At 45.0% G+C, this 15,409-nt stretch overlaps 1 protein-coding gene across 6 annotated transcripts in view; it reads left to right on the top strand.

Annotated features, from left to right (window-relative positions):
• Spire1 (spire type actin nucleation factor 1) overlaps positions 1-15,409 on the top strand; it is a 132,901-nt gene that overhangs the window by 35,328 nt on the left and 82,164 nt on the right. The window contains exon 1 of one of the 6 annotated variants that reach the window (XM_048806728.1): positions 9,025-9,190. The exons of the other annotated variants lie outside the window; for them this stretch is intronic. Coding sequence (XP_048662685.1) covers positions 9,074-9,190 — 117 coding nt within the window. The 5' untranslated portion in view covers positions 9,025-9,073. Of the gene's footprint in view, positions 1-9,024; positions 9,191-15,409 lie in introns of those variants that run through there. 6 annotated transcript variants of the gene reach the window in all.

Here is a 15,409-nt window from a genome sequence, read left to right on the forward strand (position 1 = left end):
GGAGATGTGTATAAGAGACAGGTGTGTGTGTGTGTGTGTGTGTGTGTGTAGAGGGAGAGGTTAAGGAAGGAGAGAGAGACACGCCATAGAGATAATACAAAATGCAACAGTGAATAGAGACTTTGAATAGGGAATAAAACATGGGGGCTTGAATTATATAAAGGAGCCAAGGAAGGAGAAGGTCTTTGTCAAGAGAGGAGGTGGCTAGAGTGAAGCAGAGGTGGAGGAGTCAGCCAGGCTTCTGAGCACTCACCCACCCCTAATGGGAGGAGACGAGAAAGGGGAACAGGCCCTGCACAGGACACCTGTGGTCTCAAGGTCTCATAGCCACAGTGACTTCTTTAGGAACGTGTTATGAGTTATTAAAGTCAATTTGAAAATCACATCTCCCAGCTGAGTTTAATGAGTTATTTGAATGGCATTTTATTTATTTATTTAAATCTTTTAGGTGAAGATGGACACAACACAATGCCTTTATTTTTATGTGGTGCTGAGGATCGAACCTGGGTCCCGCCCATGCTAGGCGAGTGCCGTACTGCTCAGCCACAATCACAGCCCTCGAATGTCATTTTAAATGTTTAAGATTAAGCATGTGTGAACCAAACGGTATTTGGGTCCAATATCAGTCATTGCAATGTATAGAATTTTATAGGAGCCACAGTTTCTCCTAACAAAATTTTCACCTCAGTTAATATGTGGTCCGTGCTGTAGAAATATATCCTCCTCCTTTTGAACCTTGTAGGGAACCTGTTTTTCATCAGCTTCTATTGTAATGAAGGTTTGAATACTCAGAGTGGCAGACATTTTTAATTGACTGTTTCTTCTGTGATTCAAGGAAAGCTGGAGGTAGAGGTAGAAAAGCCAAGTGACGGATCTGGCCTCCACCTGCTCTTCATTTTCTTCTCCTTTCAGTAGACAACAGGTACTGCAGGTCTTCCTCTCCTGTCTCTCTGGCTGGCTGGAAAGCTGTTAACATGTAGCCAGAGCTGATTGCACATCTGCCCTTGACAACCCAGAGGCTGGAGAACAGGAGTGGACCATCTGATAACAGGCGCCTGGGCAGCCATTGTGTCCTTCCCACAACGGGTGCCTTGTGCAGCAGGTACAGAGCATCAATGCTGCATTGTGGGCTGCTGTGTATGATTGGTGTGGCGTCCCTCCCCTCCTTCCTTCCCCCTTTTTTCTGTGGTGGCAAATAGGTCAAGGTGATGTGCTATGAATGGGACTCTCTGGGGCCCAGGAGGCAGTTATTGAAGAGCAGCTTCTAGAATGCCAGAGGTCTCTGTCCTCAGGAGCGCCACAGTTCTTTGTGGTGTCTCCATTAGCAGTTAGAAAACACGTCACTCTCTGCTTACCTGCCTGTCCCACTTGACTCTGAGCCCTTTGAGGGTGGGGGCCCAGCCTCATTGCATGGCCACATTGCAGGGCATGGAGTAAGGAAGCCCCCTAATGAAGAGGAGTGTGACCATAATTTTAGAAACAGAAGCAACTGTGTGTCTTCACCTTGCAAACCTGGTCATGGAGGAGCCACATGTTTTCAGTTTAATACTACTTCCAGCCTATTTTGGATTGTCTATATTAATTGTTATAATAAGAGGGAAAGATAAGCAAAAAGAAAGAAATAGATCACCTCCAACCCCGTTTCCCCAAAATAACAGCGGTCAGCATTTTATAGTCACACCTTTTTTTTTCTTGGGGGTATGCGCATGTTCTTCATGAGAATACAGTCACATGGGAACTTACTGGTTTGTAACTGGATTTTTTTCACCTCCCTAGCTCAGCGCGGTAATAGATGCTCAGTAAATACTTATCTTGACAAACATTTTCCATGTTTTCAAACATATTTCAGCATCTTTATACGGTGATCAATGTTGCATTGTATGGACGTATTATCATTTATCCAGCCAGTCTCCCAGTTCTCCGTGGTTAGGCTGCTGTGTACTCACTTAACAGAGCGCATTTGATCTGTGTGCCCCTCTGGCTTCATCCCTTTCTCCTCCTGTTCTTTATTTTGATGATACTGGCTGACCATCCCTAATCCAAAGATCTGATCTACAGAATGCTCTGCAGCCCAGGAATTAGAAAGCCTGGACATGACCCCACGGGGGCTTTGGATTTGCCAGGTATGTGTGTGGGTTTGGGGGTGTGGGTGTGGTTGGGGATGCCAACCAGCTAAGCCTGTGCAGACACTCTGCAACCCGGGGGACTCTGTACCTGGGGGAACCTGTGGCCCCAGGCATTGTGGGCAAGGGATGCTCAACCTGTGTCAGTCCATTTTTAAGACTTGAAAACTTTATGTTCTTTCGATTTCAGACAAGTGCAGAGCTTTTCCTTCTGCCCAGAACATACTTGCCTGGCCAATAAGAATGTTTTTAAAGCCTGAACTTAGATGATCCTTTCTTTTTTTTTGTACTGGGTATTGGACTCAGGGGCACCCAAGTGAAGCCACCTCCCAAGCCCTATTTTGTATTTTATTTAGAGACAGGGTCTCAACTGAGATGCTTAGTACCTCTCTAAGTTGCTGAGGCTGGCTTTGAACTTTTTTTTTTTTTTTGAACTTTGACATACTCCTGCCTCAGCCTCCGGAGCCACTGGGATTACAGGTGTGTGCCACCGCCCTGCCCGGCATGTTCCTTCTTTTTTGAATGTTTTCCTAGACTGAGTTACTGTCCCTCAGAGGGCTTTGTGGGTGGCATTTTGTGCACACTTCTGTGGGAGCAGCCTGCTCTCTTCAGTGTGTCTCCCACTAGACCATAACAGGCTCAGGAAGGGAACTGGGCTTTATTTCTGTTGTGTGTCCCAGCCCCATACAGTGCTACAGTGTAGTTCAGTTGGGATTTTTTGGCCCTAGTTGTTTCTGTGGTGGAGTTTGAGTCTGGTTTTTCCCGGGTGGGCACCATGTGCTCTGGCCTCCTGTTGAGCGGATGAATGGATGCCTTCTCCAGGTGGGTCATTAGCTGACAGGCTCTGACAGACATTTTGTTTATCCACACAACAGCAATGACCTTTTACTTAGAGTACTTTATAGTACATTTCATGTTGGAAAACTCCAATAATTTTTATTAAATGTATTCTGCATTTCAAATTGATCTACTGTTCAATACCTTAATATATTAGTCTTTATTGGTAGATAAGTGATTAAATGATAACATTAGTAATTCATGTCTGTGTATCTTAAAAGTTTAAGCAGAGAATTTTCTTTCTAAGCAAATTACAGTTAATACCATATGTTCTTAGTTTGTATTTGAAGTCTGTCTTAAGTAGTAATTAGGCATGATGAGAATTTGTAACTGGTTTAAGTTGATTTAAAACTATAGTATAAAGATAAAGGGTTTATTTTTATAGGCTAATGACTCAGTAATAGTTGGGCTTTGATCAGTTACTAAGAAGAGTGACCTGTGACAAATACCTAGACAGGGACAAGAGAACCTAGTAGTAGCCATAGAGAACGGAAGCACCTGGCTGGACTGGGAAGGTGGTCCAGGTGGTTCCCCACAGCTGTTGGCCCCCAGCTCACAGTAGTTCTGTTTGGTTTTTCGGCCCTGGTTGTTTCTGCCTTTCTTGGCAGACGCCGTGTGCTCTGACCTCCTGTGTCTGAGGACCAGCAGTGATCCCTGTGATCACGAGGAGACTCCCCATGCTCTATCCCACCACCCGGTTGCTCGACTGGGTGTTGGGTGGGTTGGGTGGATTAAATGTGTGTGGGGGTGCTGACCTGGGGGTCTGTGGATGACACTGTAGCTCACCATTGAATGTGTGAATTTTGACAGATGGTTTAACCTCTCTTTAAAGACCTTTATCCTTCCTTTCTGTGAACAAAGGGATGAGACCAGATAATATATAAACTCACTTTTAGAAATCATATTCTCTTAATTTTTCTTTTTAAATTGTTTTAGTTCTAGATGGACATAACTTTATTTTTTTATGTGGTGCCAAGTATTGAACCCAGTGCCTCACGTGTGTTAGGCAAGTGCTCTGCCATAGAGCTACAACCTCAGCCCTCATCTTCTCTAACTTTTCTGATGCTCAGACATACAAAATGAATCTTGCTCTTGAAGAACTATGTGAGTGAAAAATGATATGCCTTTGTCTAAAATGTGATTCTGTTACATGGGTTTAACAGATCTTACCACACGTTTAAAAAGCCCTCCAGATGAGTCTTCCTAAGAAACTAAGAACTGTTGCTGACAGTTCTCATTACCTTAGAAAAAAGGAAAATCCTGGCTGCTCTTCTGTGCCGGCACCCTGGAATCTAGGACAGGGATCTCGGCAGTCTTATTGTCAAGTCCTGGTCTCTGTGTCCTGGCTTATGCTGGACATTGCTGACCTGACCTGTGCCACTTTCTTGCTTGTCAGCTGGTGGGCCAGTCCTTTTAGATGTCAGCAGCGTGGCTCAAACTTAATGTGCCCCTGATTTTGAACCCTGATTTTCCTTGCAGAGCTGTTCTTCGTGTCTCTGTGTCTGAGGAGGGAGACGTTGGCGTGTGCACCAGTGGTTGTTGAGCCCCAGCCATCGGTTTGCGGTGGGAGGGCACCTATACCTGCTTCCTTCTCAGCAGTGCTCCGAGCTGCTGCCCGCGTTCCAGCCTGTTGGCAGCAAGTGACAGAGGCAGTTGTGTCTGGGTCCCTCCTCCACTTACCTTCAGTGGCTGCCGTCCCCTTCAGCATAAAAGTCTTAGTCCCTGCAGTTAGCGGGCAGCCGGCTCCCACCCATCTGGCACTGTGTGGCTTGTCTTCACAGGGCCGCCTTGCTGTTGGCAGAGTGCACTGCACACACCTCTTCCTGGGTTGTGGCGCTGTGCTGCCCTCTGCCTGGGACCTCTCTCCCCCAGATAGCCATGCATTTGCCCTTCCCAGCCTAGCTCTGTATAGCCACCTGACGTGACACTGCTGCCTGTCCTAGTCACAGCTGACGCTGCTGCCACTCACACACAGTGTGATTTCCCCACACTTGGTACCTTCCGATATGCTATCATTTGTTTATTATCCTTGTTTATTAATATTGCTCCCTCTTCTGAGTGCGAGGATTTCCGTCTCTTGGATTCCCTCTGTTTCTTGGGCTCTGTGATACTGAGCACATAACTTACTTTTGGGTCTTTCTCACCTGAAAAGGTGAAGATGATAAAAACAATAACAGGGCGATGGACCATTTATGGACACCACTGGGGCTGAGTGCCCAGCCGTGAGCTTGTGTGGCTGAAGAAGTCCCCACAACATGGGACTCACCTCACATGCTCCGTACAGATCTTATTCATGTGGAGGCCTTGGGGACAGGAGCCATCGAGCTCTGCAATCTTACTGCTGCCTTCACCTCCAGCTCCCCAGATGTCACTCCGTCTCCCACCTGTGGCCCCAGGGATTTTGGGCTCACACCACTTCTGCACCATGTTTTCAACTATAGTGGTCTGTGGCCTAGTATTGGAGCATTCCATAACAATTTTTTGGTACTGGGGATTAAACCCAAGGGTGCTTAACCACTGAGCCACATCCTAGCCCTTTTTATGTTTTATTTAGAGACAGGGCCTGAGTTCCTTAGGGCCTCGCTAAGTTGCTGAGTTTGGCTTTGAACTCATGATCCTCCTTCCTCAGCCTCCTGAGCCACTGGCTTACAGGTGTGCACCACTGTGCTTGGCCTCATAACTTTTTTATATCCAGTTTATAAATGCATTGATAGAAAACTGGAACATAACCCACTCGGCAGTTAGGAGAGGCCCTGAGAATGACTTTTCACTTACTGCATGAGGAAAAGTATTACTAAGAGGCAAGATTAAAGTATCCTGGCATCCTAAATAGTCCTGAATAACATGTTTATTATGTACCTAAATCTTTAAAAATTACAAACCCCTGTTCTTTAGCAGTGCAAGTTTGCTTTATGAAGATAAATTATATATGACTGGACAACACGGAAGCGCTTAATCTTGATGAACTCATATCATTGTTGTATTAAACTACTCCCTCTGTAGCAGAGGGTAACTTAATCTTTAACATGAGATCCCTGCTTCCCTGTTCTGATACAGGAAGGTGAAGGTGGTGGTGGTTGCTGCTGGATCAGAACAGAAGGCACTGGCAGCTGGGTGGTGCCTGTCCTTGCCCTGGCTCTTCTCAAGTTGGGCTTGCTTGTTTGTTTTTTCAGCTTGGCACAGAAGTTTTTTTTTTTTTCCAGAAATGATGAGCTGTAAGCCACAGCATGAGCTGTTTTACCTGAGAGCTCCTGGGACGGAGGGAGGACATTTTACATGTCCTGCAGTTTTTGTGCCCTCTCTGTGCATGTTTGAAGAAAGGTCCCAAGCAGAGCTGCCTGTTAGAAGCCCGGCAGGGCGGTGGCCTGCACACTGCCCAGGCCCTGGCACCTGGCATGTGGTCCAAGGTCAAGGGCGTGCCCTCCTGTGCTGGCTGTCCTGGTCTTCAGCTCTCTTGCTTTTTGATGTATGCATGCACCACAAAGGTCAAGTCCTGGCTCTCAAGGCAGACTCGAGTTTCAGTTCTGGCTCCATTACTTACTTTGCCCCTAATTATCTTACTTAATCTTAATTTCTTTATCTCTAAGTTGTGTGTGTTAATATGCATAATACCTATTTAATAGTACTATTATGAGAATTAAATAATGCATGAAAATATTTAGCACAGGCCCTTGCACATAGAAACTTGGTAGGTATCAGCTATTATGAAAATCTTCTCAGGCCATATTTCTTTCATTTGTGTGTTCTATTTTATATTTGCAAAGTTGTTAATACAGAGGGTTAGTATAAGAGTAACTGCCTGGGCTCCCTGCCAGGTGCCGAGTGACCACAGCTGCCATGGCACAGTCCAGGGAGAGACATTTGTGTCTTGAAACCTGGTAGTTGTTAGAAGAAGCCTTGAGTAGATCTGGAGTTGGAGAAGAAATCTAAATTGAAGCTGGGATAAAGGTTTTTTTTTTTTTTTTTAAACAATGCCTTTATTTTTATGTGGTGCTGAGGATTGAACCCAGGTCCTGCCCGTGCTAGGTGAGCACTCTACCGCTGAGCCACAATCCCATCCCCTAGGATAAAGTTTTAAATTGAAAGCTGAATAAAATAACTCTGAAGTTAAAAAAGAACAAGAGAAATCAGTGTAATTTTCCAGCGTTTTGATAGAAGTGCTCCGCAAGCTGGCGTGGCCCCTAAGGAGCATCCATGGGTCAGCTCTGGGAAGGGGGAGGCAGCCAATGGAGCAGGGCCTCTGAGGGCTGCCTTTAAAGTGAAACCCGAGAGCACCCTGCCCTGCAGAGTGGAGGTGGGGATTTTCCAGGACAGAAGCCATAACCTCTGGTGGCAGCATCAGAAGTTAGCACCTGGATTTGAAAGAGTCATGGTTTAAACATCATGACCCCCAACCATTCAAACACGTGATGATAAGCATGTTTATGTTCTGGTGTCTGCTTTAATAGCAGTAAATAATATGGGAAAGTATGCTATTAACTGTAGCTGGTATGTTTATGCTGTGATAAGATTTACTCTAGTGAACAGATTGACTATGTTGATATCTAGGAAAATCTTAATGAAGTTTTAAACCTGATGTACTTTTTTCTGCATTAAAATGAGGCAGTTTTAGAAATCAGTGGCTATCCTTTATGGACGAGTGAGATGTGGTGCATGGGTACTTCCCTGTGGAGAGCTGGGACAGACTGAAGTGGCTGTGGTGGACAGACGTCAGGAAGCAGAGTAGGTGGCTTCTCTGTGAGAGGCTGGTCTAGAAATATTAACAGTTGGGTGTGCCTGGGGCAGGGGTGGGGTTGGAGCAGTGAGGAGTGATACAGAAACTGGGGCTGCCTGTGGAGTGAGGAAGCCCTGAGATTGACTGTGAATGATTGCGTGGCTCTCACGAGTACACTGAAAGCCACCAAATTGTGAACACCAGGTGAACTGTGTGGCAGATAATTACATCGTAAAAAGGCTGTTAATTTTTATTAAAGAGTTATGCAGTTGAAAGAATTCTTGAAGTCTTGAGGGGGCAGGGTAGACCATAGGGCCTGGGTTGGGGCAGCCTTTCACCAGTGAGGGGGGGTTACAGTGTGGTCCCAGGTGCTCCTGGGCGGTAGGCACTGCTGCTCCCCAGTGAGTCAGCTGTCCTCTCAAGCACCCAGACCTGCCTGGCAGAGGTTCTCATAGAGCATCTTCCTGGACCCCGTGATTCAGCCTGGGTTCTGTGCATTTCTGTCCTGTCTGTACTGTTGTCATGCAGTAATTTATTTAGAGTTTGAAATGACATCAGAACCTCTCTTGTGTGGACTTACTGCAGCTGAAGACAGGTCTTTTTTCATGAGAGCCTCACAGCTATTAAGCAGGAGCGTTGGAATCCAGATCCAGGCTGGCTTGGGCCCTCTCTAGCTCCTCCCCCTTCCTCACACTGTCAGAATTCTATTTTGTATGCAGTACTCAGTCCTTGACCTTCACAGACTTGGGGGCTAACTGCTTTTCAGCAGTTTTACCACGTTGGCTGTGACTTTGGGCAGGTTGCTTTCCCCTCTCTGTGCTCCAGTTTCATCCTCAGAAGGACACAGGGTAAGAATTATGTCTGCTTGATAGAATTCTTGTGAGGAATTACAGTGTTGTCTATGGGATGCTTGGTACAGTCACAGGCACATAGTACATGCTCGGTCAATGTGAACTGTTTCTACAGAAGGTTTCAGGTAGCTTTGCTTTAAGACCTAGAGTCATGAAATGTTTTTTAAAGGGCAGGTAAACAAAATATGCCCTTTCTCAACATATCAACCTTGTCATTTTCCTGCTAGGGCTTGGAAGGTCAAGTGGACAGTGCTCACCACATTTGTTCAGAGGACAGAGCTGCCCTGCTTGTCTCAGAAAACATGGTGTGCCGTGTCCTGCGCCAGAAGGGTGTGGGCAGCACACAGGCCCTGCAGTAGATTGTGTGATGTAAGTCTCCATAAGCATGTGTATCTATGAGACACCACTGCAGCCAGCCCGAGACTCCATGGTAATACACTCTAAATTTGCATAGTGTTAACTTGTTTTCTCATCCACCAGGGCAAGTGCAGCAGCTGTGGGATTTTTGTGGAGAGGATCTTTTTCACGGATTCCAGTCTTTCTGTGACATGGGAAGAGGGGTCCTTCTCTGCCCTCTGCCTGTTGCTTCAGACCAGCCTGGGGAACTCCAAGGCAGCCCCGCCGCCTGGCTGCTGAGCTACTGTTTCCTAGGCAAGGGAGTGAAGGTAGAGGTGGGCTAAACCAGGTTATTTGTGGGGCTGGAATTTGCTATACCGGGCTTGACTTCCGTAGTTATGCTGGCAAAAGAGCTGAGCTATGAAAACTTGTTTTTACACTTCTGAATTTAAAGTTTATGAAGGTAATAGTGAAGCAAATTCACACAGTACAACACAGTTTTGCCTGGTCCTTCCAGTCTAGTAGCTAGAAGTGACTGTTAGAAACTTAGCTATTCTTCTAGAAGAATTCACAGGCATTTGTGTTTGTTATGCACATTTACTTTAACACTAACAGCAGAGTGCCTGCTGGTGGTGACCAGCTGCTGATGGTTTCAGGCCTGCATTGTGGTGCTGTCGGGAGCTCCTTCCCACTCTAGGCTCTTTGAGTCGTCACCCAGCCTCATGGATGAGCTGCTGCCATTACCCCACTGTGTGGAGGGTCCTCAGGCTCAGAGGTGTGTGGCCATCCTCCCAGGATTACCTCCCCCGAAGCCACTCCGGAGGCTATATCTGGCTCTCATTCTCATGTATTCTTTGTAAACACTCCATGAAGTAGTCTATCCATTTTATTTTATTTATTTATTTAAAGAATTTAACCTTTATTTTAGTAGTTTTTTTTTTTTTTTAAAATATTTATGTAATGCTGAGGATCGAACCCAGGGCTTCACCAGTGGTAAGGCAAGCGCCCTACCACTGAGCTACAATCCCAGCCCCACCCCCATTTTATTTTTTGTGAAAGGAACAAATAGTTTTCAGCGAAGAAGAGAATTACCTGAATATTTAGCTGTGACACTTCCCCCTGGTGCCCTGTTGTTGGCCTTGTACTTGGTAGGATTCCAGCTGTCCGTCCTCTGCTCTTCCTCTCTCAAAGTTTCTCTAGCTTTCACATTTTTTAATAAAACATTATGCTAGTGTTTTGAGGGAGCGGTGTCCTAATAGCCCATGTGTCACCTCAGTAGGTGTCCATGTGGCTTGTTCATTGTATTATTCAGATGTTTTCATCCTAGTTTTTTTTTTTTGGGGGGGGGGTGCGGGGGCTGATTTGTAATATTTGGGGGGAAGGTGTTCTGAGTTTTCCTTTTATGGCTAGGGGTTAATCACTTCCTCTTTGTACTTTTTTTTTTTTTTGGTACCAGATTGAACTCGGGCACTTGACCAAAAAGTCACATCCCCAGCCCGATTTTGTATTTTATATAGAGATAGGGTCTCACTGAGTTGCTTAGTGCCTCGCATTTGCTCAAGCTGGCTTTGAACTTGTAATCCTCCTGCCTCAGCTTCCCGAGCCACTGGGATTACAGGCGTGCACCTCTGCGCCTGGCCTCTTTGTAACTTTTGATATCTTTAGTTACAGCTAAAATATTTACTCTGTCTTGAGGCTATACTGTTCGGTGCTTGCAAGTTTATAGCCATCATTTTTTGAAAGGTTTCCTTTGCCATTTTATTTTTCTTATTTATTGTTAAAAAATTAATTTTGATAGCCCCATTTTTGCTATTTTAAATAATGTTTTCCTTAAGTCTGTTTTCTCCTGTGTGTTGATATTGTACCCAGGCCACCTTCGGATTTGGAGCCTCGTGGTTTGTATATTCCCTTCTGCTCACCCTAGACCATGTTGCGTGGTTGACAGTGTGCTTGTGGTGAACAGCGTGTTGCGGGGCTGTCGTCTCGAGACCTCACCTGGAGTCTGTCTGCAGACATGTTTCACCCATTCACGTTTATTTTGATTTCTGATGTATTTGGACTAATTTCTGTCATCTTACTTTGTGCAGCTTGTTATACTTGGCCATGGGTCCTTGACTTTTCTCTCGCCTACTTGGAAAGTCACGTTTGCCATTCGTTGTTGGGCATGTGTGCCTGCGTGGAGGTGTGCTGAGCAGTGGGGCTGGAGTGTACCTTTGGGTGCTGTACGCTCTAGCTGCCACAGCCTCTCCTGGCTGTTGGTCATGTCCATCTGACCCTGTACTAGGTTCATGAGGACAATGTGCCAGTCTTGTCTGTCCTTCACTACTGTCCCTCAGCTCTGGGCACCGTACTGCAGGTACTTATTTCATGTTTTGAATGAATGAGTAGCTGATCGTTCAGATCACCTAGATAGCTTTACAAACTGCTGGTGGCTGCCTTCATTCTCAGTAGCTCTGACTTGGTAGGCTAAGAAACAGAAATTCCCCAGATTGTCAGATAGACTTGGAACAGTTTGAACTGGTGTTTTATGGGCTTTCCTGTCTTGAGAGAGACTCTGGCTCCTTTGCTATAGGCAATGACTGTAACTCAAACATTGATCACTTGGTAATCTATTTACCTATTTAATGTCAGGCGTCAGGCTTTTGTCCCATAAAGCAGAGAGCAGAGAAACATTCTACCATGTTAGCGCTCTCTCTCCCTCTCTCTCTCTCTCTTTCAGTTAAGTTGGAGGATACCATTTGGGTAACATCAAAGCAGCAATGTTAAATTTTTCCTCTTTTTCGGAAATGGTTCTTTAAGCTTTTCTACATCTTTTTCACATGCTCTGTAAGAGTTGGCTTGGCTGAACATGCTTCTATGCTTTTCATCAGCAGTATCCATCCCTGGAAGTAGCCAAAGGGCTTGAGCGTGGAAGCGAGTGCCTGGACTAGGGATAGTAGTCTTCCCTCCACTTCCTAAGGCACTGATTCTCTTAGTTGACATTTATCATGGTTTATAGTTTATGAAATTGACTGGCATACAAAGGACCTGCTTGTTATACCTTTTGAGTTTTTCTTCTGGTTGAGTCAACTGTGGAGTTGGGAAATGCATTAGCCTCGAAGGAACACACATCGTAGAATGTGAGCTTTGTAGAGTTGGAGACAGTTGTTTACGAGACCTGTGCGTGATCAGGTAGTCCCTGAGTTCCTTTCTGTGTTGAAGCTGAGTACCCAGGCGTCAGATGGGCTCATGGTGAGTTGTTTCAGTAGGTATATTTAAGGGAAAACATTAGAATTGCATTTTCAGATTTACTCAGGTTAAAATACAAATAATATGGCTTTTTACTTTTTAAATATTTCAACATCTTTTAATTGGGAGTATATTATTTAACCTTTTAGTGCCTTGATTTTCTTGTTTTAAAAATGGAAATAATACTTAGTCCAGTATGGAATCTTAATTAATGGTTTGAGCCACTTTGATGAAAGTCCCTTCTGTTCAAGCACTACAGAAGTCATATGTTAAATAGTCTGAGAACTCACCATGGGGAGAACTGGCCAGGCCAGGATCGTCACTCAACGTCAGGGCTGCTTGGTGCTCCCCAGATGACATGACTGTCCGTGTGCTTTCCTGGTGAGTCCAGTCTCAGCTGTGGAGATCTCTGTCCTGCTCTTGGGTTGCATGGCCTGGAGGCTGATGAGGGCCACCTGCTGTGGCGGTTCAGTGGCGTTGCAGGGCATTGTACCCTAACAGGAGGGCGAACAGCAGGATCATCTGGAAACAGGAAACCAAGTCTTTGCCCCCAAATAGTGACCCACTTTCCTTGCTCTGTTTCCACGTCCATCCTGATAAAGCCATGTCCTTGCACACTGGGTAGTACTCAGACACAAAGCTTCATATAACCAGCTGATGTTGGCAAGACTGGGTCCCTCCAGTGTAACATGCTGCCAGCAGTTGAGTTCTGATGTTGATCAGCGCCCTTGTGTACAACCTGTCTGTTACCCTCTGATCTGTGGGCTTTGAAATGTGGCCCAGATGCCCAGCCTGGGCCTTTGTGGTGTCCCTGTCTGTGGTCCTCTCTGTGGCTGCACAGGCTCCTGGGGCATACATGCTTTCCTTTCTCTGGCTCTGTACTATTCAGCAAGTAGCCACCTCCCATGTGTGTCTTTTAAAATTAGAATCAACTATAATTGTGTTGTATTTCTTTAGTCCTATGGCTACATTTCATGTGTCCAAGCCTGCTTTGCTTGGTGGATACAGCATGAGGCAGCTCATATACAGAACATGCCACTCTAGAAGGTTCTGTTGGCCAATGATGTACTATATGTGATTCTTAGCCAATTTCCATTTCTTATCTTAATATTTTTTCAATATTTAAAGAAGAAGCTTATTATGGTGTTTAGGTTTCAGTTCCTGATGTGTATGATCTGGACCACTAAGTCCCCTCCCATGTAATGGAGCTGTTAAGGATAGAGATTTGCATATGACATTCATTTATGGTTTTTTTAATCCATTTTAAGACAGTTCACATGACCCATAATTTACCCATTTAAAGTGAAAAGTCAGTAGCTTCTAGTTAATGCACAGTTGTGCCAGCATCACCATGATCATCTTTTTCACATTTTCTTTATCCTCAGAGGGTTCTTGTACCCACCAGCAGTTATTCCTCATCTCCCCATATGCTCCAGGTGTTGTTCCACTGCTGTGGATTTTCCAGTTCCCAGCCCATCACCTAACAGATCACACTGGGCCCATGTGACTGGCCTCTTTCCTCGGCTGGCTCTTCAGGGTTTACCAGCCGTGGTGTAGCCCGGGTCAGGGCTTCAGTCTGTTACAGCTCAGAGATATTCCCTCGTATGGGCAGGTTGCATGTTGTTGAACTGGACATCAGTGGTAGATACGGGCCATTGTTGTACTTTATAATCTTTTTATAAAATTAGTTATATAAAAAGTTCAGGAAATTACTGTGTTATAAGGAAAGTTTAAATGTTTAATTTTTAATTGAACCTTTTTGAAGAAATGAAAGTTTGATTGTTTTCTGAACCTTTACTCACTAGGTAATCTAAATGAAATAATAAGTATGTGCTATTGTAAGTGAGCCTGGCCAGGACTTGTTTGACACTTAGAATCATGTGTCTGGAGTGCCTCGGTCTGTCTTTATTACTGTTGTCATAAAACCTTTTTGGTCTCTTGTATTTGAAAAGGCACTGTAAATATTGGGAAATGATGGAGAAGGAGCAAACAGCTTGTGTGAAACACAAAATTACATGTGGTAAGACTTTAACAGAAATCGTAGGAAAACAGAATTTAATGAGTACTTTGAATTGTCACAACAGAACCAGTGAAACCCAGCTTTAGTAAATTGGAGAATTAGAAGGATGATATCCTCTGCTTCAGCACCTTTATTCTGTAACAACACAGACGTGTCAATTCTTCCCACGACCAGCTTGATGGCAGACAACCAAAGGTTCTGCGTTTACCCTAACCACATATTCTTCATGTGAGCTCTGAGGACCCGCCGTGGTCAGTAGTTCTGCTCCAGAGGGTTCTGTTTTGATTCTGGTGGGTCCTACCCGAGCTCTGTCTCGCTGCCATGCCTGGATTAGTCACATGTCCATCGTGCTGCCCTCCACAGAAGCTGGTGACCTAAAGACAGCAACACCCAGTGTCCTTCCAGCTGGCCCACAGATGTTCTCAGGAGCCCTCACATGCTCAGTTGGGGAGACACTGCCCTAGTTTAGATTTGTAACTCTTTGAAAAGCTAATTTGCATAACTTGTCTAATTTCTTACTCTCCCCTCCAAGATGATAAAAACTTAGGACCTTTTTTTTTTTTTTTGGTACTAGAGATTTCAGAAGTGACTCTGAAGGCTTGTTTGCCCCCTGTCCCTCCATTTCCTCTTCTCATGTGTTAACAAGGACCCACCAAGTGAAAGCCCCTCTTGTCAAGGGCATCAGTCTAGACAGGAAGCAGGTCAGAAGAGTGTGGAGTCAACAGAAGGAAGCATCATGTGAGGTCAGCTTGGCGGATACAGGGACAGGTGTCTTTTTTTGTAGATGAACACAATATCTTTATTTACTTATTATTTTTTAGTTATATATGGATATAATATCTTTTTTTAGGGATATTTTTAATATTTATTTTTCAGTTTTCAGTGGATACAACATCTTTATTTTATTTTATGTGGTGCTGAGGATCGAACCCAGCACCCCACGCATGCCAGGCGAGCGTGTTACTGCTTGAGTGCCACACCCAGCCCTGGATATAATATCTTTATTTTGTTTATTTATTTATATAATGTGGTGCTGAGGATCGAATCCAGTGCCTCACACGTGCCAGGCAAATGCTATACCCCTGAGCCCCAGCCCCAGCCTGGGACAGGTGCTTTTGAAGGCTTGGTCATGGAAGCCGATTGACAACCAGTGCTCGCCAGGCTGCTGCTGATGCAGAGGAGCTGGTGGGTGGGGAGAGGGCAGGTTGGTTCCTGGACTTTGGAGCTGCCTTGGAAACCTTAGTAACCTCTGTGGGTACAGGGACTCAGGGCTTCTTTTTTTTTTTTTTTTTTTTTATTT

This window comes from Marmota marmota, unplaced genomic scaffold, assembly GCF_001458135.2.
Source record: "Marmota marmota marmota unplaced genomic scaffold, marMar, whole genome shotgun sequence".
In the NCBI taxonomy this organism is placed as follows: Eukaryota; Metazoa; Chordata; class Mammalia; order Rodentia; family Sciuridae; genus Marmota; species Marmota marmota.